The sequence below is a fragment of the Otolemur garnettii genome, unplaced genomic scaffold (genome assembly GCF_000181295.1).
Source record: "Otolemur garnettii isolate 467f Iridium unplaced genomic scaffold, OtoGar3 scaffold00014, whole genome shotgun sequence".
In the NCBI taxonomy this organism is placed as follows: Eukaryota; Metazoa; Chordata; class Mammalia; order Primates; family Galagidae; genus Otolemur; species Otolemur garnettii.
This window is the reverse complement of record NW_003852409.1, coordinates 23,552,280-23,577,878: the sequence shown is the minus strand read 5'-3', so window position 1 is coordinate 23,577,878 and position 25,599 is coordinate 23,552,280. Positions and strand designations below refer to the sequence as shown.

Genomic DNA, 25,599 nt, shown 5'->3' with positions numbered 1-25,599 from the left:
AGCTATTTTTTTGTTGCAGTTGTCATTGTTTGGCAGGCCCAGGCCAGGTTCCAACCCACCAGCCCTAGTAGACCCGAGACTATGCTTTATCTCCAGTGCCAATATTTAAATTGGTCAACTGAGAATAGGTGAATGATAATAGTGGTTATCTTTATGGAGCTAACAGTCCAGTGAAGAATCAAACTAAAGGAAGAAGGAAAGATTTTCTGTCTATTTATACATTGGTGGGGGTAGAAGAGCAAGAAATAGGAAGAGATAGCACTTCAGAAAAGGAGTGATATATAAAGCATGAGGCTCTTGCCTGTAAGAAGCTCATAATCTAAATGCAAAGGTAATGCTCCTATATAATTATTATTTGAATGATCACATAAGATGGAACTTTATATATACATAACTAGTAAGTAATACAGGTAATACTGGAGTTGTTCATAGGAGGAGTATTTCTTTATGCTTGATAACAAAAATAAACAAAAACTTTACGAGATTGCCCATGCTACTGGCAGGCTGAAGCAGGAGGATTTCTTGAGCCCAGGTATGGAGACTGACCTAGGCAACATAGTGAGACCTCATCTGAAAAAATGAAGAAAAAAGAGATTTTCTTTTTAATTAGACCATGAGAGACAAATGTCATATGAATATGAATAAAGGGGATGAAAGTAGTAGAATGAAAGACAACTCAAGAGAAATAACCTTGCCAGTAACTAACTCCCTCAAATTAAAATCTTTCTGTGTAGAAATAGAGAAATAGAAGAATGGGGAAAGATACATCTGAATTCAAACATGTCAATAATTACATGACAAAAGAATGGCAAAAGATAGACTTTATAATATAAGCTATATTGGTTCATGCCTATAATCTTAGCACTTTAAGAAGCTGAAGCAGAAAGATCACTTGAAGCCAGGAATTTGAGAACAGCTGAAGCAACATTATCACAATGCCTCTATAAAAAAATTTTTTAAAAAATTATCCATGTATGGAACCTGCCTATAATCCTAGCTACTGGGGAGGCTGAGATAGGAGGCTTGCTCTAGCATAGGAGTTCAAGGTTACAGGGAGCTGTGATGATGGCATTGCACTTTAGCCTGGGGAAAAAAAAAGTGAGACCCTATTTCAAAACAAAAATAGAAACTAGAAGAAAGATCAAAGAAACATGACAATTACATGCAGTGCATAATCATGGATTAGATTGGGGAAAAGAGCTGTTAAAAACATTAGAAGATATAAATACAAAATCAAAAGTAAGCTAGAGTAGCTGTATTAATGTCACACAATGAAGACTTAAAGGGAAAAAAGGCATTGTGAGGAAAATGACAACAATATTAGAATCACTGCACCAAGAAGACATATAGAGGGATTGTTTAATCTTGAAAAAGTTGGTTAGCCTGAAACTGGAGGAAATGTTAAGTGGGTGGGCAAAAGGAAGAAGAGAGAAGGAGAAAGAAGATCTCAGTTTCACTGAAGTTGGGAATGAAACCATTCACTGGTCGAAGGGTAGGATGGAAGACTTAAGGAGAAACCTGGAATAGCCAACACGGGCAATGGTTATGGAAACAATAAGGTAAATCCAAAGATTCTGAAGCCCTTCTAGGGACACAGTGAAAGGAAACCTTTATAATGTGGCTTTCTCTAACAGTACTGTAGGAACACGGTGGAGGATACATAGGGGTAGGTCCAAAGAACCTTTAGGGAATAAGGAGATTCAGAATGCTAATAAGGGGAAGTACTTAAGTTCCTGATCCTCTATACTAAATATTTGCTCCAATTTAGTCTAGACTTCTCTCTCTCCTCTGCCCTTTTTATGACTTCAGGAAACTGTTGAATTATGTCTCCAATTCTGGGTTACAAGAAAGTTCCCTCTGACAGAACATTATAAGCTATAGTTTAGCTCTAATTCCTCGCCTTCATCTCACTTCCCCATTTGAGAACAATGATGATATTTCATTTCTTTTTTTTCGATTCCATCATTTTTCTCTGTGTGTCTTCTCTCATTTTTGATACCAATTTCTGGGGCAATTTTCCAAATTTCAAAAAACATGAGACATCTGTGGAGATAAAATAGTAAATATCTTATTCAGGTAGAAAGTACAGCCACATTTTTATCTCACTTCATCCTCAGAAACAATAGTATGTATTTCTAATCATTTTACGTTATATATTTAGAGACTGTAGTGTTACATGCATACAAATCTAGAACTGTATCTTTTTAATGAGTTGAACATTTTATCATTATGTAGTGATGCTCCCCCCCAAATATCTATTTTATCTCATTGATTTAACCAGCTGTAATAGTTTTCTTTCGGTTAGCATTTACTCACTTCATGTTCTTTTCTTCAGTTACTTTCAACCTTTCTCTATATTTTTGTTTTGTGTCTTTTGTAATCTTTTCTACCTGGATTTTGTGGATTTTAATTTAATCTTAAATGTGCCCTCAGTAAACAATTTTAAACCTGATTCTCCCTTAAAACTTAACACATTTAAATGGAGGGGAGTTGCTTTAAGATTTACTTACTAGGATTACTAAATACACCATTTGCTCATTTATAGAAAATATTTTTATAAACCAAAAAACAGTATATGCATACAGAGCCATATACAATTTGGCTTTTAGTTATTTTTTATGATATCCAGATAACAAGAATTATCCACACTTAGAGACCTTAGACTTACTAAAGATTACAAAGCTGGCTAATTAGCAGCAAAGTCTAATTTTAAGGTGTTCTGTGTTTGTCTGATGGTTTTTCTACTCATTATCATAGGCATATGCTTCCCATAGTGAAAAGACTTGGAGTTTGGAATTATTTAGTTTGTTTTTTAATCTCTTTTCCAGTCCTGGTTAGTTGTATGATTTGTTTCACCTCTCTGAGACTCAGATTTCTCATTCAGAATACCTCCTACATCACAGGATTGTGGTGAAGACTAAAGGAGGCCAAAGGTGTACAGTTTCTAGTGTGATGCCTGAGACAAGTGCAGTGCATGCTCAATAACTGGGAATATCATCTTTGTTATTATTAGTGGTAAAACTTAGCTGTTACAGCCTTTCCCAGAACTTGTCATCTAGTCTCATTAATTAGATAAATTGTCTCTGAATTGTGGAAAACTGGCAGTGGGCCATAGGCAAATACTAACAACATGGTCCTTAAATGTGAGACAGAAATTTTTCTGTAAAACCTGGGTTATATTGCTCAATTACTTTTCATATGTCTATCATAAATTAGAAGACATGTCTTCCTACAGTAAATAGTGATTGAGATTTTAATTGATATATTTTTATTTTAAGAGCTAAAGCTTTTCTTTAAAAGTGATGGCTTTAAAACTTCCCACTTCTCTGCAGAGTCTGGTTTAACTCAAGAAACTCAGCAGCTTTAAGTTTTTAGTTTACTACCTTTTCAAAGGTTTGTGACCATACCCTGCCATAAAATAAATGTGAAATGTAACTTGAGTATTATTGTCATACTAGAATAATACCCTTTATAGAAATAAAACTCTGGTGCTGATAATTCCTTTTCTTTATTCTTCTTTAAACCTATAAAGATGAAATGTAATCTTAATAAAAAGAACATTTTGAGGAAATCAGGCCTATACTGAAGATAATATGGGTTGTTGGGATGTTTTAAAATCATTTGATGTACAGGCAGAGGTTTGAATTACATATTCCTACTCTTGATTTTGACAATCATTTTTACTTTTCTTTTTACTTTGAACGTTAAGAGAGATTTTTTTTTTTTTTTATTTAGATCCTATTCTAGGTTTGTGAAGAAGGTCAAGTTTTATGTTGGGTAGATGTGATTCAAAGACATCCATTTTCCTGGTCTTTGTTTGGACAGAGTAGGATTTTTAATGAAGAATTTCAAAAGGAAACAAACATTTGTATATAGGAAAAAAGGATGAGAATTCTATATATCTTTATTTTTCATTTTTTTTCTTCTTCTCCTTCATTCTGCATAAGAGTAATTTACAGCTGAAGACTTAAGTTGTAGCCAAAGGAAAAAGAAAAATAATCTCTTATGAGTTCAATAGCATTTTAAGTCCTAAAATGTTCCACAAATCCTTATGCAATAATCAGCAGAAACACTAATCACTTGCCACTATTTTAATTGTGACATTCACTTTGAAAAGGACTGAATCATTATTGAGTCCCCTATTAACTTTAGTGCCACAGTCCAGTTGAAGTAGTTGCTTGTGGTATACCAAGGCATTTCTCCAGCAAAATTTAAGAATCTAGTAAAACCTCATTACTTTTTAAAAACGTTTTTGCTTATTTTAAAATTTACATTCATTAAAATTTACTCATTTGATGTGCAGTTCTGTTAGTTTTGGCAAGTGCATAGTCAAGACATAAAATAGTTTCAAATCTGCTCAAAATTTCCTTCTTTTGCTCCTTATAGACAGCCCTTTCCCTTCTACCTCTAGCTCCTGGCAAATCCCTGATCTGTTCTCTGCTCCTACAATTTTGCCTTTTTTAGAAAGTCATGTGAATGGAATCATACAATTTATAGCTTTTTGAGTCTGACTTCTTTCATTTATTATAATGCATTTAAGATTTCTCTATGTGCTTGCATGTCAATGATTTATTCTTTTTGCTGTTGAATGGCATTCTGTTGTACCACAGTCTATCCAGTCACCAACTGAAGGACATTTGGGGGATTTCCATGTCTTAATGATTATGAATATAGCTGCCATAAACATTTGTGTACAATTTTTTGTGCGAATATAACTTTTCATCTCTCTTAAATAAATACCTAGGATTGGAATTACTGGGTCATATGATAAAGGTATGTTTAATTTTATAAGAAACTATCAAATGATTTTCCAAAGTTATCTATAATATTTTGCACTTACACCAATAGTATCTGAAAGTTCTGCATTTTTGCCAGCAATTAATATTGTCAGTTTTTTTGCTTATTTTAGCCATTCTGACAGATAGTTACTCATTGCCTTTTAATGTGCAGTTTGCTCTTTGACTTATTGAGTGAATGTTCTTATGATGTTTGCATAGTGTGTGGAGAATAGAATTACTTCATTTACTTTTCAAGTCAGGCTGTGGTTCTAACTCTAAAAACTGTGATATATCCTTTGCCTTAGAACTTGAATGGCTAGTGCTGTACATCAGAGTGCTATATATACGTTCACTAAACAGTTATGCTCTTTTGATAAATTACTAAAGTGTAATATGTACATCCAAATACTAAAAATAATACTTATTGTTAAATTGAGTACTACTTTGCATTGTATTCTTTGTTTCATTTAATTTTCAAACATTGAACTTCGGTGAATAGGTAGAGGAAAAAAAGGAGGAAGGGGAGGAGGAGAAGGTAGAAGAATAGGTTATTCCCGGGGAAATTGGGAGGCTTTAGGATTCACTCCAGAAAATGATAATAATTGTTCCAGTGACATGGGAGTTGACATGACCATGTCATATGACCTTACCTCTTAAACCTCCCAAAATGTTTCATATCCTGGAATTAGCTTGTTCCATGTTAATTTGCCTGAGAAACTAAATTTCTTCCTTTAACAAACTGGTTAACATAGCCTTCACTGCACTTTCTTAGTTATTGTGTCAAATTGTATATAAAACCAGCACATGGTATCCCAAAATGAATTAATGTACACAGCTATGATTTAATAAATAAAAAAAGTGGCCCGGTGCCTGTGGTTCAAGTGGCTAAGGCACCAGCCACATACACCCAAGGTGGTGGGTTCAAATCCAGCCCAGGCCCGCCAAACAACAATGTCAGCTGCAACCAAAAAATAGCTGGGTGTTATGGCAGGCGCCTGTGGTCCCAGCTACTTGGGAGGTTGAGGCAGGAGACTCGCTTGAGCCCAGGAGTTGGAGGTTGCTGTGAGCTGTGATGCCATAGCACTCTACCCAGGGGGACAGCTTGAGGCTCCTGTCTCAGAAAAAAAGGTAAATTTCTTCTTAACTATCGATCAGCTTTCAATTGGCTTATCACACATAAATGTTTTCCTGCTGCAGATACTAAAGTGTAGTGTGCATGTCCAAATAGAGACGTAAAGTTTCTAGACATTTTGAAACTCTGGAAGAAAATTCTTCTCGTTTTTAAAAGTTTAAAACCTGGTGGAACTTTTAAAAATCACCTTTTAGATATTAATTAATAACAAAGTGTATATGTATGCATGTATATATATGTGTGTGCATGTATATACATATACATACATGCACATACATATATATGTATAGTTTTGTGGGGGTTTTTTTGAGACTAAGTCTCTGTCACCCTGAGTGGAGTGCTGTGGCATCATAGCTCACAGCAACCTCAAACTCCTGGGTTTGACCAAACTTCTTGCCTCAACCTCCCAAGTAGATGGGACTATAGGCGATCACCACAATGCCTGGCTAGTTTCTTCTATTTTATTAGAGACAGAATCTCACTCTTTCTCACACTAGTCTCAAACTGCTGAGCTCAGGCAATCCACCTGCCTCAGCCTCTCAGAGTGCTAGGATTACAGGCAGGAGCCACTGCACCCCCACCACAAAGTATATTTTAGAATACTTATAGTTCATATTGATAATGTTTTTAAAATATTTTTAAGATAAATTTAAAATTATTACATTTTAAATGTTTTTAATTTTGATTATAGGGATTGAACCTTAATTCATTTTAAATACATCTCATAGTTTTTTGCCAATCTGAGATTAACAGAAGATGCCAGCAATACTATAGCATATCTTATATGCTTTCTGTATGTGGGAAAGAGTGAAAAATTTAGGAATAGCCTAGACAGTTTTGATTTTTGCACTCTTAATAGATAATGGCATTTGAAAATATTAAAAAGCAAGAGTACCACTCAAAGCAGTCTATAGATTCACTGCAGTCTCTAATAAAATACCAGGGACATTCTTCACAGAAATGGAAAAAATAATCCTAAAATTCATATGGAATCACAGAAGATTTTGAATAGCCAAATTAATCCTAAGCAAAAAGAACAAAGCTAGAGAGAGGCATCACACTACCAGACTTGAAAATATACTACAAAACTAGTGTAACCAAAACAGCATGGAATCATATTTGTATAAAAACAGATGCATAGACCAATGAAACTGAATAGAGAATGCAGAAATAAATCTATATATTTCAACCAACTGACTTTTAGCAAAGGTGTCAATAGCACGCATTGGAAAAAAGGACTTTCCCAGGACCAATAAATGGTGCTGGGAAAATTGGACATCCATATACAAAAAAATAAAGTAAATCCCTTTTCCTCATCATATACAAAAATCAATTCAAAATGTATTAAAGACTTGTAAGACCTGAAACTATAAAACTGCTAGAAGAAAATATAGGGAAAATACTTTAGGATATTGGTGTGGGCAAAGATTTTATGGGTAAAACTTCAAAAGCACATGCAACAAAAGTTAAAATAGACCAGTTATCAAACTAAAAAGCTTCTGCACAGCAAACAATCAACATACTGAACAGACAACCTGTAGGAGGGGAAAAAATATTCACAAACTAATTGACAAGGAACGAATATCTAGAATATGGAAGGAACTCAAATAACTCAAAAGCAGAAAACACCAAATAATTCTATTAAAAATGGGCAAAAGATCTGAATACACATTTCTCAAAAGAAGATATACAAATGGCCAAAAGGCATATGAAAATGCTTGACATCATGAACCATCAGAGAAAGGCAAATCGAAACCACAATGAGATACCATCTCATTCTAGTTAGAATCACAATTATCAAAAAGACAGAAAATAAAAAATAATGATGAGGATGCAGAGAAAAGGGAACTCTTATGCACTCTTGATGCGAATGTAGATTGGTACAGCCATTATGGAAACACTATGGAGGACACTTCTTAAATAATTAAAAATAGAACTAGCATATGATCCAATAATCCAATATTGGGTATTTATCCAAAGGGGAGGAAATCAGTATCTTAAAGAGATATCTAGACCTACATGTTTACTGCAGCACTATTCATAATAGGCAAGGTATGGAATCAATCAAAATGTTCACCAACAGATGAATAGATACAGAAAATGTAGCATATTTACACAATAGAATACTATTCAGCCATAAAAAAGAATGAAATCCCGTCATTTGTGACAGCATGGATGAACCTGGAAGATATGTTAAATGAAATCAGCTGGGCACAGAAAGACAAATACCTCATGTTCTTATTCTTACGTGGGAGTTAAAACTCTTTTTTGGGCTCGGTGCCTGTAGCTTAGCGGATAGGGTGCCAGCGACATACACCAGAACTGGCAGGTTTAAACCCAGCCCAGACCTGCCAATCAATGGCAACTACAACCAAAAAATAGCTGGGCATTGTGGCAGGCGCCTATACTCCCAGCTATTTGGGAGGCTGAGGCAAGAGAATCACTTAAGCCCACGAGTTTGAGGTTGCTGTGAGCTATGACGCTACGGCACAGGGCGACAACTTGAGACTGTCTCAAAAAAAATAAAATCTTTTTTAATCTCATGGAAGTAAAGAGTAGAATTTGGGTGGTAGAGGTTGGGAAAGGTAGCAGGGAGAACAGGGTGGGAAGAGGCTGGTTAATAGGCACTACTAGATAGGAGGGGTGTGTACTGGCGTTCTGCAGTACTGGAGGGGGAATTACTATGGTAAACTCTAATTTACTGTATGTTTTCAAAAAGCTAGGGGAAGGTTTTAAATATTCAGGATGCAAAGAAAGATAAATGTTTGAGTAATGGATATGATAATTGCCCTGATTTGATCATTACACATTGTATACATGCATGGAAGATATCACTCTGAGGCTAGGTACAGTGGCTCATGCCTGTAATCCCAGCACTCTGGGAGGCTAAGGTGGGTGGATCACCTGAACTCAGAAGTTCAAGACCAGCCTGAGCTGGACCAAGACCTCATCTCTAAAAATAGCCGGGTGTTTTGGCAGGCTCCTATAGTCCCAGCTACTCAGGAGGCTGAGGCAAGAGAATCACCTGAGCCAAAGAATTTGAGGTTGCTGTGAGCTGTGACACTGTAGCACTCTACCAAGGGTAACAAAGTGAGACTAAGTCTCAAAAAAAAAAAAAAAAAGAAAAGAAAATATCACTTTGTATCCCATAAATATGTACAATTGTTACATGTCAACTAAAAATAAAAGGAAAAAAAAAAAAGAAAAGAGGGCGGTGACTGTGGCTCAGTAGATAGGGCACCAGCCCCATATACCGAGGGTGGCAGGTTTGAACCCAGCCCCAGCCAGCTAAAACAGCAATGAGAATTGCCACAAAAAATAGCTGGGCATTGTGGCGGGCACCTGTAGTCCCAGCTACTCGAGAGGCTGAGGCAAGAGAATCGCTTAAGCCCAAGAGTTTAAGGTTGCTGTGAGCTGTGACACTATGACGCTCTACCAAGGGCAGCAAAGTGAGACTCTATCTCAAAAAAAAAGAAAAGAAAAGCAAGAGTGAAATCATTGTTGAATGAATGAAAAGTTGCCAAAAATGGAGTTTTGCCAAGGTGTTTATATGATTTTACAAAAGGCTACATACTGGTGGAATTTCAGGCTGTATTCCTGGACCACATTTCTGTGAGTGCTGTGCATTCATTATAGTTACAAGTAGTTTTCCATTATCTCTGCTTCAATGTAACCATTTTGTAATCATTTTAGTTTAGCAACTCTACTGTTATCTAACATTCTTTGTTTTGTGAAGTTTGCATCATGAATTGACTGAGGACACAGTTTTTCATTTTTTTATGCAAATTTTTCATTTATTGCTTTTGTAGTTCTTCTTTATCTGCAGAGGCCAAACATGCTATTGTACCAAACTGCTTGAGCATCACAGTTAATTTCAGCACTTCAGACTTCAAAAAGAGGCACAGAGGCACATGGCACATTCATTAGCCCCTACAATCATAATTAGTATTTTTTCTTAAACTCTCAGTTGTCAGAGGTGATGAAGTCAAGTGCCAGAAGACACTAAAAATTCCTGGAAGATGGACTTTTTGTAGAGCCATAGGGTTAATTGAGTTTTAACCAGATAAGCCTATCAAGTGTATAAAAAGCCTAGACAAGGTCTTTAGTATGTTCAAGTAGATAACCTCTTACCAGACCAAGTGTTTGTACCCAACAGGGAGCCTTGTCAGACTTGTAAGCAAAATTATTGTTTTATTTTTTTCTTAGTGCTAAAAAAAGTTCATCTCATCCCTTTGCCACTGGAATGTTTAAAAAATGTATATTATTTGATTTAAATGCAATGATTGCTTTGGATATCAAAATCATCCCATAAATTCAAGTTCTCAGGGGAAATTGCCAATTTATTATCTCTTCTCTAGGACTTCATTCTATTCTCAAATGCTTAAACAGTTCAGCACCAGATTTTAGTTTCTTATGCTTCTTTAGAATTCTAAAAACTACTTTTGATTGCTCTTCAGAAAAGCAGACAACAAAAAGAAAAATCATTGCCAAAGATTATGGTTCCTCTGGGAGTATTTACATTACTCTCCTCTATTTCTCTCTTTTTAAAAAATTAAAACATAAATACACAGATCATGTATACATTAATGCATTTATGGTGTACAATGTACTGATTTCATATAGAATTAGGAACGCTTACATCACACTGATCAATATATACCTCATTTTGTTTACTTAATTATTGTGTTAAGACATTTATACTCTATACTTAATAGATTCGACATGTGCCCTTCTTCTCTATTTCTCTATGGAGTTTCCACAAGAATTATATGATATGGAAATGAAACCTGGTGCTCACCTGAGAAAGAGTTTATTCTGTATTTACTTGTAGGCAATTGAAAGCTTCTTGGCATCTCATGCACACTTGTCTGTGATTAGCTTTTGTTGTCCTCTTCATACTGTTTCATTCCTGTTAACATCCACTGGTGACTTACCATTAATCATATTGCAGACTCCTTTGTGCTGGTCTAAGGTTCTACCTCATTAAGAAGGCAGCACTTCATCTTTTGTCTTTGGCTATAGGTCCTTCCCTTAAGTCTATCAATTGAAATTTCCTTTCTTCTTTTTATGCTGCCAGCCTCCTACTAAGGGGATTGCATTATTTCTCCATTTACTCCTATCTGGTTCCACATGAACGTCTAGAACTGTGAATTGTCTGAAATTTTACTTTTCTTACAAACTAACAAAGTATGCTGACAAATTTAATGGATGCTTACAGTATTTTCCTTTGACTATAGTTGTCATACTATTGGTTTATTTCACTTGAGATCAATCACTGGGACAGGATCTTGGATTTTGAACTACAAACAGAAAAGATGCACATGCTTCCTGGCACTTAGCGTGCTTTGTACTCTCTTCCTATCCTTTGGTTATTTGGGGGAGAAGTATTAACATAATAATGCCTCTTGTCGTGGTCTGTCAGCCCCCTTCCTAGCACTAGGGTGCTTTCTCTTGCTGAAATATTTGCTATTGACCTGAGGCCATATAATCAATAAATGCTCATTTTTCATCATCTCTGAATCCACATCCTAAATCCTGTTTTCACCTCTATGTCTGTACACATAGGCACGCATACTGGTAATGTATGTAGCCTGGCATAAGTAGAATATCCTCTTAATAGGCCACAGCTTTGTTATACCCTGATGACCCACAACTTAAGATTTCTGCATAACAGAACACTAATTCTACTTCCTAGAATTTGCAGAAAGCTGCCATGGTAATAAACCCATTCCTGGGCTTTCAGATCTTGTCCACAGGGTATAACAAAGCTGTGGCCTATAAATCTAACATCTGAATTTTATATTTGTTTTATTTTATCTGAATCACTTTCTACTTTTTTCCAACTGTTATATTATTAATAATGAATGTAGTAGTCCAAAACACCTTCAGCTTAGGTGTTAGAGCTGAGTATTTTAGGTGCTATTAATATATCCTGTTTACAGAAAAATGAGAAAAATGAAGGCACAAGAAGGTTAACTTAACTTGTCTAAGGTTCTAGAGTTAGTAAGTGAGAGAGCAGGATTTAACCTTAGCATTCTACCTCTGCAGTCTGTAGTCATTACTGTTTTTTACTGCCTTTCTAAACTGTTGTCATATGAGAGGAGTAGGAAGTAGGTATTGTTAGAAATTCATAGCAGGGGCATTAAAGTTAGAGTTTATGGAGGAATGAGTTTCAACTGATTTTGAAGTAAGGGTTTGAATATGTGGAACAGAGAGCATTCCAAGATGCACAGAATGAGCAAATGTTCAGAGATATGATAAACCAGAATATGTGTAGGGAATAATGAGAAGATTAGATTAACGCTGTAGAAATAATGCATAGTGAATGAACTTAGTACTGAAAGTTTATCCATTAGAACTTTACTGAATACTGAGTGTTTATATTGCAGTTTGTAGATTAAGATTAATTGGATTCTTATAAAAATACTGCTAATCTTATTTATTAGGAATACTGATTCAGTTTTCCAATGGAAATACATTAATAGTTAAATAATAAAATAAATTCTATAGTCCTTATTATGGAGGGTTTTAGTCTTTTCATTTTTCTTAAGCTAGTTCTGCCCATACCTGCATAATTTGTTCAGTTTAATTTGTGATGAAATTGGTCCTGCAGGAGGAATTGGATATATGTTGAATTTCTGCCAGATTTCAGAAAAGAATATGTCATTGGCATTTTTAGATAATTGAACATGGGTTTGTTATTTAAAAAACCCAATATACATAGTCAAAAAACAGATATCAGGTGGAAGATAAAACTGTTTCAAAGAAATGTCATGTTTAGCCTAGTGAAAATAAGATGGGAAGGTGATTTCTTTCTCAAGCTTATGGATAAAGAAATCTGAACTCTCCTTGGGTTTTGTAACTAATTCACCACTTATTTTTACATAAAATAAAGAAATAATCCTTGAACATACATTCCTTTGTTTGTTATATTAACAAATTAGAAGAGGCATTTGTTTCAGGGAAATAAACTGACCCCAAAGGATAGGAACTGTAGAAGTATGAGAAGTATAGAGTTGGCCAAGTGGGAATTTCTTTGAAGAATGTTTTGTTTTGACTTGTATGGATAGACTATTTGTGGTGACATAAAAAAGTTGAAGCTTAATTTCCTTTGCTAGAATTGAGAAGCAAACCTCTCAATGACTTTCTGTGTAGGACTCTAGATTTGCATTATCCAGTAGCTTTTTTTTTTTTTTTTTTTTTTTTTGAGACAGAGCCTCAAGCTGTCCCCCTGGGTAGAGTGCTGTGGCATTACAGCTCACAGCAACCTCCAACTCCTGGGCTCAAGCGAGTCTCCTGCCTCCGCCTCCCAAGTAGCTGGGACCACAGGCGCCCGCCACAACGCCCGGCTATTTCTTGGTTGCAGCCGTCATTGTTGTTTGGCGGGTCCGGGCTGGGGATTTGAACCCGCCACCTTAGGTGTACGTGGCTGGCGCCTTAGCCAGCTGAGCTATAGGCGCCGAGCCTCCAGTAGCTTTTTTGAAATAACTAAAAATAACATTAGGGATTATCTTTTTCCAAGCTAAACTTGATCAGTATAATGCCATTTTTATATCTAGTACTTTATCTGTTTGGAAACATAATTCGCACTATAGATTTCTTAGGACTTGTTAAGCCTAGGTTCATAGCTATTTTAGAGTAAGTCCTATTCCTAGATTATTATCTGCTGTTGATTCTAACTACATGTTTTTGCACATGCTTATAAAGTCCTGTGTCAGAATATATTGAAAACATTCCTTGTGATAAAATGAGTAGAAATAGCAAAACCAAATCCTAACTGACCTTTAAATGAGTCTTTGCATTGTAAGGGCTAAAGGCTAAAACTAAGGACTTCTAAATATTTTTATCCAAAGAACTATTTGAAATGTACCTAAAGGAAATTTTTATTTTTTAAATCTTTTAATTTGGGAAAGACATTCAAATTGTGATTGGTTTTAACTCTGATCAGAATGAACCTGTAAACTTTCTTCTCTGGATCTATTGTTCGTCATTTCCTCTACCTTGAACTTTCAATTCTTCATTAATTTCTTCCTAAGCAAAACATATTAGCTTATAGTTTCAGCTATATCACAATCTTGTAGGTATGACCCTGTGTAGGTTACCAGAGTTAATCACCTAAGCCTTAGGCTTTTGCTGCTGTACAATGGGATTATTTATTATTTAACATGTCATTTCCAGCATGTGTTCTCAGTGCCATGTAGACAGGCCTGCATTTGGAGGCTTCCATTCCTGAAAAACTAATAATATGTAGATATACGTGCACAAAGTGGGGTGTTGGGTAAGAGGGATAGGAAATGAAGAGTACTATAAAGGAAATTAAGAATGTTAGCTTTATAACTATGAACTGTACATAATTTTATTTACTGTATATATCTCCCAATTAAATAAACAGGATAGAAAATAAATTTGAACTAGAGCTGATTTTTAAATATTTTTTTCCCTTCTCTGAGACTTAATTTCTAAGCATGGAGTTAATTTTATCTATCCTTACCTAGTAGTCTTCATAACTTGTTAAGAAAAATAAAATAGAGTTCGTTTTATTAAAAAGGCATTAAATATTAGTTGGTAATGTCTCTTTCCTTCTTTTGTTTTCAGAGTATGTATGCAACTGCTCTGTAGTCGGGAGCCTGGATGTGAATCGCTGCAACCAGACTACAGGGCAGTGTGAGTGTCAGCCTGGCTATCAGGGACTTCTCTGTGAAACCTGCAAGGAGGGCTTTTACCTGAATCACACTTCTGGTCTCTGTCTGCCTTGTGACTGTAGTCCACATGGAGCCCTCAGCATGCAGTGCAACAGGTAAGCAACAGAGGATAGAGATGAAGTTTATTTTATTTTATCAAGAAAAGAAAAAAAAGGCTTTTGCTCTTAAGGACCAGACTGGCATAAAAAAGGGAGAGAGGAGGGCCATATATTTACAAAAGACTTTGTAGACTCTTATTTCCTCATTTTATATGCTATATTTAATGTCATGATTAAAAAGCTTTTTATTTACTGATTTAGTTCTTCAGAACTAAAGAATTGGGTCACAAATTTTTGTTCTATGATGGTTTCTATAAATTTCATGGAAAAAAATTATTGAGGAAAGCATCCACTTTCTGGAAGAATCTACCTTCAGTCATTTCCAGTGGAAATGTTCTTGGTATGTTTAAGCTAACATTGGGGTTTGAGGAAATTTTTTCTTTGGTTAATTTTTTTTCTTATCAAAATTCTAGATTTGTTTCTTTGGGGATCTGATGCTTAAACTTAATAATATCCTAATTTCTTATCTCATGGTAAGTAGACTAGTTTTATTGAATTTACTGATACATTTTTGAGACCAAAACTAGATTAAGCCGTAATTATCTGAAAATTTTAGTTACCTTTAAAATACTATGTTGTTTGGAGTTGACTCAATGAGTGGCTGTATGTAAAATGCCTAGCACATACCATCTGGCTTGTTTTAATTTTAAAGGAATGTTGTTGGCTTAAATGAGGGAATTTTTTTAGAACTTTTAGCTCCTTGGCAGAAAAAGTACTTTATGCTTTATCTTTAGTGATAAGGTATTTTGGTGCTTTTATATTTTACTATTATGATATATCATAATATACTGCTATTTAAATACAGAAGTGAACCTAACTGAGAAGTTTATAATTTCAAATGCAACAATAGTCAATGTTTATAATGCTTGCATTTTAAAGTAGTTATTTGTCTCTAATAACTACTTATTTTCACAACAACCTCTCATATGGAAGAGATACTAGATTACAAGGATAGTAAGTGCCTGAGAAGAAGTTCCAAATTAGGTCTTCCAATTTCAAGTCCAGTGTCCTTACCAGCCTCATATGTGGCTTTTATGAGAAAACTGATAATCATTCTGTTGTTTGAGATTGAGAATATAGTAGTTGCTTACCACTGCTTTTTCCACTTCCCAGAGACATGCCCATAGAAGTTGTAGTCAGAAGTTTTCACATTCTATAAGTTTTAAAGACAAGGTATTGATAAGTTAGTTATTCTGGTATCCCATGGAATGCCCCCTACTTTATTCTGAATAAGATTTCTGCACACATATTTGCCTTAAATACTTTTAAGAGATAGAAATGTATTTATTTCTAGGCCAACTGCCTTACTGGAGGAGAAGGAAATAAGGAAAGAATTAAGGGAGAGTTTTAGAAGCTGGAAAAGAGGGAACAATAATACTACTAATATTTACATTATATCTTACTGATTTCATAGTTCTTTTACAGATTTTTCTAATTTATCTTTTTCCTGCTAGTTAATGCTATTAAATTTAATGGTAAAACACTATCCTAAAAATAGGTAGTTACCATAATGTAGTTGAAAATATACTAGATTAGTAATCTAAAGGTCTAGGGCAGAGGTCTGCAAACTGTGGCCCACAAACCAAATTCAACCTACTGCCTATTTTTATAAATAAAGTTTTACTGGACAGCTCTACTCATTGTTTACGCATTATCTATAGCTACTTTGGTACTATAGTGACAGTGTTGACTAATTGCGATAGAGACTGTAAGGCCTTCAAGACTGAAATATTTAGGCTTGGTGCCTATAGTTCAAGTGGCTAAGGCACCAGCCATATACACCAGAGCTGGCGGGTTTGAATCCAGCTGGGCCTGCCAAACAACAGCCAAAAAACTGCAGCCAAACTGCAGCCAAAAAATAGCCAGGCATTGTGGCGGGCACCTATAGTCCCATCTACTTGGGTGGCTGAGGCAAGAAAATCACTTAAGCCCAGGAGTTGGAGGTTGCTGTGAGCTGTGATGCCCCGGCACTCTACCCAGGGTGACAGCTTGAGGCTCTGTCTCAAAAAAAAAAGAAAGAAAAGATCTCTTTCTCTCTCTGCTATGTGAAGACATAGAAGGCAGGCAGTCTTCAAACCTGGGAAGAGTCTGTACTGGGGATCTGAATAGGGCAGCACCTCAATCTTGGACTTCCCAGCCTCCAGAACTGTGTGAAATAAGTATCTATTGTTTAAACCACCTAGTTAAAAAAAAAAAAGACTGAAATATTTATTATTTGGCTTTTAAAGAAAAGGTTTGCCAATCTCTGGTTTTTATGGTGATGTATGGCCAAACATGGTGTAGATAGCTATATAACCATGTAACTTTAGGTAAGTCACATTAACTTCTTTTAAGTGTTTGTCTTTTTATTTATGAAGTAGAGGTAAAAATCCATGTGCTATCTCTGTCCTCTACAGCTGTTTTAAGGATCAAACAAGATAGTGTTTGTAAGTTGCAGTTGCTACATAGATAATAAACATAATAACAGGAACCATTTATTGAGCATGCACTAAATGCTAGGGCTCTGTACTAACTGCTTTGGTGCATTCTCTCATTTAATCTTCACAAAAACTCTCTTGATAACACTGTTATTTCCCCATTTTTTTTTTTTTTTGAGACAGAGCCTCAAACTGTCCCCCTGGGTAGAGTGCCGTGGCATTACAGCTCACAGCAACCTCCAACTCCTGGGCTCAAGCGAGTCTCCTGCCTCCGCCTCCCAAGTAGCTGGGACCACAGGCGCCCGCCACAACGCCCGGCTATTTTTTGGTTGCAGCCGTCATTGTTGTTTGGCAGGTCCGGGCTGGGGATTCGAACCCGCCACCTTAGGTGTACATGGCTGGCGCCTTAGCCGGTTGAGCTATAGGCACCGAGCCTATTTCCCCATTTTGAATAGGCGAATTTTGATGTTTAGGTATAGTTAACTTGCCTAAGTTTATTTACAAAAGCAGCCATTCAATTCATTTGAACAAATGTAATTTGCAAAGTTTGTTGAATGACTGCATGGTTAATGTTTTTCTAGTATTTGTATTTATGTCCCAGAAACCCAGTAAAACCAAATACTGCATGTTTACCAGAACAGTATGTGGGAAATCTGTTTTAATTCTAAATACATCTGGGCATTGTGGCTCACATCTGTAATCCCAGCATGTTGGGAGGCTGAGGCAGGAGGATTGCCTGGGGCCAGGAGTTCAAGACCAGTCTGGGCAACATATTGAGACCCTGTCTCTGCAAATTAAAAAAAATTAGCTGAAAATTGTAGCATGTGCCTGTAGTCCCAGCTGATTTGGGAGGATTATTTGAGCTCAGGAATTGGAGGCTATAGTGAACTAATATGGTGCCACTATAGTCCAGCCTGGGTGACAGAGGAAGATTCTAGCTCTAAAAAAATTCCAGATGTAATTGATAGAATGTCAGGATCACATTTAGACAATTTGCTCAGGAAATGATATTTTAAGCATTTTATATTCTAACATGGGAATTTGTTACTTTTGTGTAGGTGCTTTATTGTGTTTTAGTTACACTTTAGGAACTTGGCTAGTTGTTTTGGGTTGATGTGTAATGAATTATAATTTTTCTTTAAAAAACTGGAAAATAGTTTCTGCCTTATCATATCATATAGAATATCAGATTTTCTAGTTGACTAATGCAGTAGGTAGGAGAGACCTATATTGTTATTGCAGTCATGTTGCTTAATGATGGGGATACATTCTGAGGAATGTGTCATTAGGATGTGAGCATCATAGACTGTACTCCCACAGACCTAGAGGTATAGCCTTGTGGTCCCCAACTCCTGGGCTGCTGGACTGGTATTGGTCTGTGGCCTGTTAGGAACTGGGCCTCACAGCAGGAGGTGAGCAGTGGGCTACTAAGCAGAGCTTCATCTGTATTTGTAGCTGCTCCTCACTGCTTGCATCACCACCTGAGCCCCACCTCCTGTCAGATGAGTGGTGACGTTAGATTCTTATAGAGGTGTAAGAATGTCACTATGTTACCTAAGGTAGTTTCTTTATGTAAACTGTACATGTGAGGGATCTAGGTTGCATGCTTCTTATGAGAATCTAATACCTGATGATATGAGGTGGAGCTGAGGTGGTGATACCAGCACTAGATGCTGGCACAGGAAAGGCTATAAATAGGGATTATTATTAGGAGAGAGGTAATAAACCAATTACTTGCAGACTTACATCAAAACCATTCTTCCCAACCCGTCTGTGGAAAAATTGTCTTCTATGAAACTAGTCCCTGGTGCCAACAAGGTTGGGGACCGCTGGTATAGCTTACTACACTCCTAGGCTATCTGGCGTAGCCTGTTGTTTCTGGCTACAAATCTGTACCACATGTTGCTGTACTGAATACTGCAGGCAATTGTAACATGATCTTAAATATTTTTGTATGTAAACATGTCTAAACATAGAAAGCATAGAGCAGAAATATGGTATAAAATATGAAAAATAGTATACCTGTCTAGATGACTGGAGCTTGCAGCAATGGGAGTGCTCTGGGTGAGAGAGGCAGTGAGTGAATACTGAGGGAAGGTGAAGGACTAAGACATCACTACATGCAACTGCAGACTTTGTCAACACTATGCATTTAGGCCACACTAATTTTATAAAAAAAATTTCTTTAAAAAAATTTAGCTTACTATACTTTTTTTACTTTATCAACTTTTGAATTTTTAAAATTTTCCACTCTTTCTTGATAACATAGCTTAAAACATACATACATTGTACAGGTGTACAAAAATATTTTCTGTGTATCTTTATTCTATAACTTTTTTCTATTTTTGTTTATTTTTTTGAAGTTTTGTTAAAATCTAAGACAAAAACACACCTAGCCTGGGCCTACACCAAGTCAGGATCATCAGTAGTACTGTCTTGTCCCACTGGAAGGTCTTCAGTCATAACATGCATGGAGTTGTCATCTCCTATGATAACAATGCCTTCATCTGGAGGCAGTACATCCTGAAAGGCTTCCCTGGGGCTATTCTACAGTTGACTTTCTTTTATAAGTAGAAGGAATACACTCTAACATAATGATAAGCATAGTATAATGAATAAATAAATCAGTAACACAGTCATTTATTATTATCAAGTATTCTGTGCTGTGCATAATCGCATAAGACTAACAGTACAGTAGATGTGTTTACACCAATATCACCATAAGCATGTAAGTAATGTGCTGTACTACAGTGTTACCCAACTATGACCTCACTATACAACTATGACTATGATAGGAATTTTTCAGCTTCATTATTACCTCATGGGACCACTGTTGTATACTCAGTGCATTGTTAATTGAAATGTCATTATTTTTACCTGGTTTATATTATCTATCTGTGCCTGATATGTTCTATTATCCTTGGTAAGGTTTTGTCTTTGTTCTTGTTGTTTAAGACCAGCTCTCTGTTGCCCAGGTTGGAGTGCAATAGGTCATAGCTCACTGTAACCTCAAACTCCTGGGCTCAAGAGATTCTCCTGCCTCAGCCTCATGAGTAGCTGGGCCCACAGGTGTGTGCTGTAGCACCTCGATAATTGTTTTTTGTTGTTGTTGTTGTTGTTGGTTTTTTTTTGTAGAGACAGGGTTTCACTATGTTACCTAAGATAGTTTCTTTATTTAAACTGTATTAAGGGGCCATAGCATTAGGAAGGAAGATTGAGAACCACTGTTCTAAGTGAAATCTGGAAGGACCTTGCTTCCCCTGCAGCCTGTGCAAATAATGGCTGTTTTCTCTCTCACACTCTTACCTCTGGACCTGGGTTTGGAATAGGTATCTCCTGTTCTTGTCATTGCTGCTCCCAGTGTGCTCTTCTCTTCCTCCTTTCTAAAAGTGTCCTTTGAAGCTCATGGTAGCAGACTAGGCAGTTAAACTTCCTTTTTTGCTGCCCCTTCCTGGGCTCCATCTTTATTTTTCATACTTGGCTTACCTTTTTCTCTCTGATAGTACACTTGCCATAATTTTAGATGATTACAATATCTATGAATGATCCTAACAATACTTTGGCCTCTCAGTTTCTTGACTTTTCTTCCAATAAGTTTTCCTTCATGCTCCTTCCAGTCTTTATTTCTTTTACTTGCTCTATTTCTTATTTGTTTTTGGCCCTAAGATAGGCACATTCATTTTTTGGACAAATTCATTCTTCTTTTCTATAGGTTACTACAGAGTAACATTTATTTAGTTAGTTTTTAATATTTCAGAGTGTCAGACAATTTGTCAGAACAAGCAGTGTATCACAAAAATTATTTTGAGACATGTAGCTCTAAACCCACATGGGCGCTCTAAACCCACATAGCTCTAAGCACTGAGTTTCTTAGGACCAGAAAGGAAGTTAAATTCACATGAAACTTGAAGAACAGAAATGGGAAGTTGCAGAACTATGTTCTTTGCAAGAAGGTATGGGTGAACTATGAGGAAACAACTCCATGTTCTGCTCTGCTGTGAAGTTATATGTGGGTAGTTTAAGGGAAAAAGGAAATTACAGGCAAGCAATGTGATATATAGTAGAAAGGGAGTGGAATCTGAAAATGGATTCCATTCTTTTTTCAGCCTTTAACTAACTGCATGACCTTTATTAAGCTATTTGACCTGTCTGAACTTCAGTGTTTTTATCTGTAAAACTGAATCAATATATCTACAATGAAGGAGTTTTGTGAAAATTAGTACAAAAATACAGTTAAAAGGGGTGAGATTGAGTGTTTGATGATACAGTAGGATGACTATAGTTAACAATAATTTATTGCATATTTCAAAATAGCTAGAAGAGTAAATGTTGTTTTTACTCTTCTCAAGAAATTTATAATCTATGCAAGACTAAAAGACACAAAAATACTATAATGCAATACAAAATAGTTTATAAATGTATGCTTAATTTGTAAATACAGTAGGTTAGAGTATGAAAAGAATAGGGGTAGCCTGAAGGAAAGGCTTTATAGAGGAGGTGGGAACTGAGATGTGCTTTGTAGGTTAGAATGTAGAGAGGCAAAGAGTTGAGAAGACCTATCAGGAGAAAGACCATGAGAATTCAAGTGAATTTCCTGAGATTATAGGATGAGATGAGAAATCTGATCTCCTCACACCTACTCAAATTCTCTTCTGTCTTGATCTCCCTGTTTTCTTTTTAAAAATAAATAAAAGTAGCAAAGTGGACTTAATTTTATCCTGTGATTCTTTCATACATTGAAAGCCTATGGAACTACTAACTGACTTTTAAAAAATTCATTTCCCTATTCTTTATGCCTTTCAGTGGGAGGTGCCCCAGTGAGGGTAGATTTTGGCTGCAGGAGCCAGATGTGGGTTGAGCAGGGTCTTTGTGTGCAAACACAAGTCCTTTATTTAGTGACAAATGGTCACCCCCTCACATCACCACTGGTGTTCCAACCTGTTTAATTGGAAGGAGTTGGTCTACATTATCTGATCTTTTCATTTTTCCTTTTGAAACACATTTTTATTGTTTTCCTAACTCACATTTTGACATATGTTTTAAAAATGAGTGGAAAAATCAGATAGCATTTTATCTAAAGAAAGCAGTATGCTGGCTTGGCGCCTGTGGCGCAAGTGGCTAAGGTGCCAGCCACATACACCTGAGCTGGTGGGTTCAAATTCAGCCTGGGCCTGCCAACCAACAAAGACGGCTGCAACCAAAAACTAGCCTAAATGTAGAATATACATGTCTTAACACAATAACTAATAAAATGCCATGAAGGCTACGTTACCCAGTTTGATGAAAATATTTCAAATTGTATATAAAAACCAGCACATTGTACCCTATGACTGCATTAATGTATACAGCTATGATTTAATAAATAAAATAAAATAAAATAAAATAAAATAAAATAAAATAAATGTCACCTTAAAAACAAGAAAACAAAAACCAAAAACTAGCCTGGCGTTGTGGCAGGCGCCTGTAGTCCCAGCTGCTCAGCAGGCTGAGGCAGGAGAATTGCTTGAGCCCAGGATTTGGAGGTTGCTGTGAGCTGTGATGCCAAGGTACTCTACCGAGGGCAACAGCTTGAGGCTCTGTCTCAAAAAAAAAAAAGCAGTATGCTGAATGAGAGCCTGAATATCTTCATTCAGGGCTGTCTTTATGTGCAAGCAGTTATGTACTAATTTGAACATTTTAATGTATTCATGGTAGGTTAGTGTACAAGGTTAGTAAGATAACAAAGAAGTTCCATAGTAGTATAGTGTCCTCTTCCATAAAATCCGTGGTTGCTGCTATACAGTGAGTCTTCGCTTGATATCATCTATAGGTTCTGGGAAACTGTCACTTTGAGTAAAAAGAGATGCAGTTAGAACCTCCATAGTTGACCACTTTCCTCCACTGACCACCTCCTCAAGCTGAGCTGATTTTCATAGACTGGACATGCACCACATGTATGTATCAGTACAGTGCCTAATTTCTTATGTTTATCACCTCCATACATTAACCAGTTTGTTACAGTACCTTGGGTGGTCAATTTACAGAGGTTCCACTGTGTAATAAAACTAGTTTTACCATAGGCTGATTGCTACAATAAGTGTTAATTAAGTTCATGTGGCATATTTCTGGTCACAACAACACCTCCAAACTTCTAAATAAAGACCCAAAATACTTGTAATATTAAACATTGACTAAATATGAACTATACATACATTTAAGAAAGAGTAATAAGCACAGGTAAGAAAATTATTTAACCAGTTATTCCAGTCCAGGGTTACAGGTGTCTGAAGCCCATCCCAGCAGCTCAGGGTACAAAGTGGGAAACAACTCTGGACAGGCTGCTGTTCTGTGGCAGGGCACTCACACCCTCCACGAGCACTCACACTGGGATGACTGAGACACGGTAAGTAACCTCCTAACATGCACATCTTTAGAGTGCGCAGAGAAAACCCACACAGACATGGGAAGAATGTGCAAACCCCACACCAACAGTGGCCCCAGCTGGGACTCCATTATTTTCCTCATCAAAGAAAATGTGACTACATGATAATGGAATTATATTCATTACATTATAATGTAATGAAACTACATTATTCCAGGACTTCCTGTATAGTGTATACCAATGCACTGTACTTCCTGTACAATGCACATTGAAAATATTAGGGAAAAATTAAAATAACAATACAGCAATAAAAAGTAATACGTATTAAAAAATAATATAGTTTAACAACTATTTACATAGCATTTACATTGTGTTAGGTACTATAAGTAATCTAGAGTTGACTTTAATTATCCAAGAGGATGTGTATAGGTCATATGCAAATACCTCATCATTTTTTATAAGGAACTTGAGCATCTTTGGATTTTGGTATTAATTGGTCCCAGAACCAATCCCCCTTAGATACTGAGGGATGACTAAATTTATTACTTTGCATTTTAATTATGGGAATATGTCCTAGGATAGAAGGCAAACTTTTGCTTATTAAGTAAACTGATGCCAAAATAAATTTCAAATAGAAAGATAACAAAACTCCTCCAAGGATTATATTCATGTAAGGCTCTGAAAATCATCTCATGTATTAATACTCAGGAGTAACAGCTGCTTGTGCAAACTCTTATTTATTACTTTACCTATAATTCTATAAGGCCAAGAAAAAGTTATTCGATAACTACAAACAATTAACAATTTAGGAAAGCTTTGTCATTTTATTTATTCATGGTTTCACTTAATAACAACATTTCATTTGCCAACTATATTTTAAAAGACATTATCTCTGTTCTCAAGCAACTTACTGGCTAGTGGAAAGATAGACATGCAAATAAAATATGAGTATTCACAAAGTGCAGAGAGAGATTCAGGGAGGTCTTAAGAGAGACAGTTGTATTTGAATTCAGATTTGAAGAGGGAATAGAAATTTGTATGAAAGGAAAAGGCACCTTTAGTAGATTGCCACTGACTTTCTCAAGGGCAAAGCTTTGTAGTGGTGGGGGTGGAGGAAGGGTTGAAAGAGAGTAGGAAATGACAGAAGATGAAACTTTTGCCTATTTGTCTACTGTTGTATCTCCAACACCTGAACAGTGCCTGGCACATGGTAGACACTCAGGTAATATTTGATGAATGAAGGAAAGAATAGAGAATAAGCAGAGGCAGACCATAAAGGACCTTATGTGCCATGCAAATCCATGTATCTGTTGAAGAATAGTGAACAAGAGGTGACACTGGATTCGCTCATTAGAAAAATCACTCTGCCAGAAGTCTGGTGGATAAAGAGTGAGCTCAGGCTAGGAGACCAGTGAGAAGGCTATCATAACAATCTATGGGACTAGAATGGTTGCTTGTTTGTGTGGTGCAGGCGTCCTCAAACTACAGCCCATGGGGCCACATGTGGCCCACCTAGGACATTTATCCAGCCCGCCGGGTGTTTTTGCTGCTGCTGCCTGTCCTGCTTAGCAGCCGACTTGTCCCGGGGCCCATAGTCTGGCCCTCCAGCGGTCTGAGGGACAGTGAACTGGCCCCTGTTTAAAAAGTTTCAGGACCCCTGGTGTGGTGTAAGAGTGTATATGAATGAGCAAGGGATAGGAGGGGGCGGAAGGAGAAGGAGATATGACTCCATATTTCTTTCTGCTTTGGGCATATAAGTGAAGAGATAAACCATTAACTAGATAAAGAGTGCAGGTAGATAAGCAACTTAGAGGGAGATGATGATGATGTTAGAATTCAAACATGCTGATTTGGAAGTGACTGCAGGGCATTCAGATTGAGAAGTCTAATAGACATTTGCATATATGTTGTATGTCAAACTGAAGAAATCTAAACAAGCATATTCCTACGCTATTTTGTAGGAAAATAGAACAAGGCCTCTTAGCTTTAATTTTATTTTAAAATAACTATTCTATACCCCAAATTTTATTTTTGCAATTACCAATTTCTACTTTAAATTATCTTTTTGGGATATATTTCTTTCTTTCTTTTTTTTTTTTTTTTTTTTTTTT

General features: G+C 36.3%; 1 protein-coding gene across 1 annotated transcript in view; it reads left to right on the top strand.

The window, feature by feature from the left end:
- The window catches only part of MEGF9 (multiple EGF like domains 9), a 118,720-nt gene that overhangs the window by 36,001 nt on the left and 57,120 nt on the right, over positions 1-25,599 (top strand). Inside the window, exon 2 of the mRNA XM_003785253.3 lies at positions 14,506-14,707. Within this exon, the coding sequence (XP_003785301.1) occupies positions 14,506-14,707 (202 nt within the window). The remainder of the gene's footprint in view (positions 1-14,505; positions 14,708-25,599) is intronic.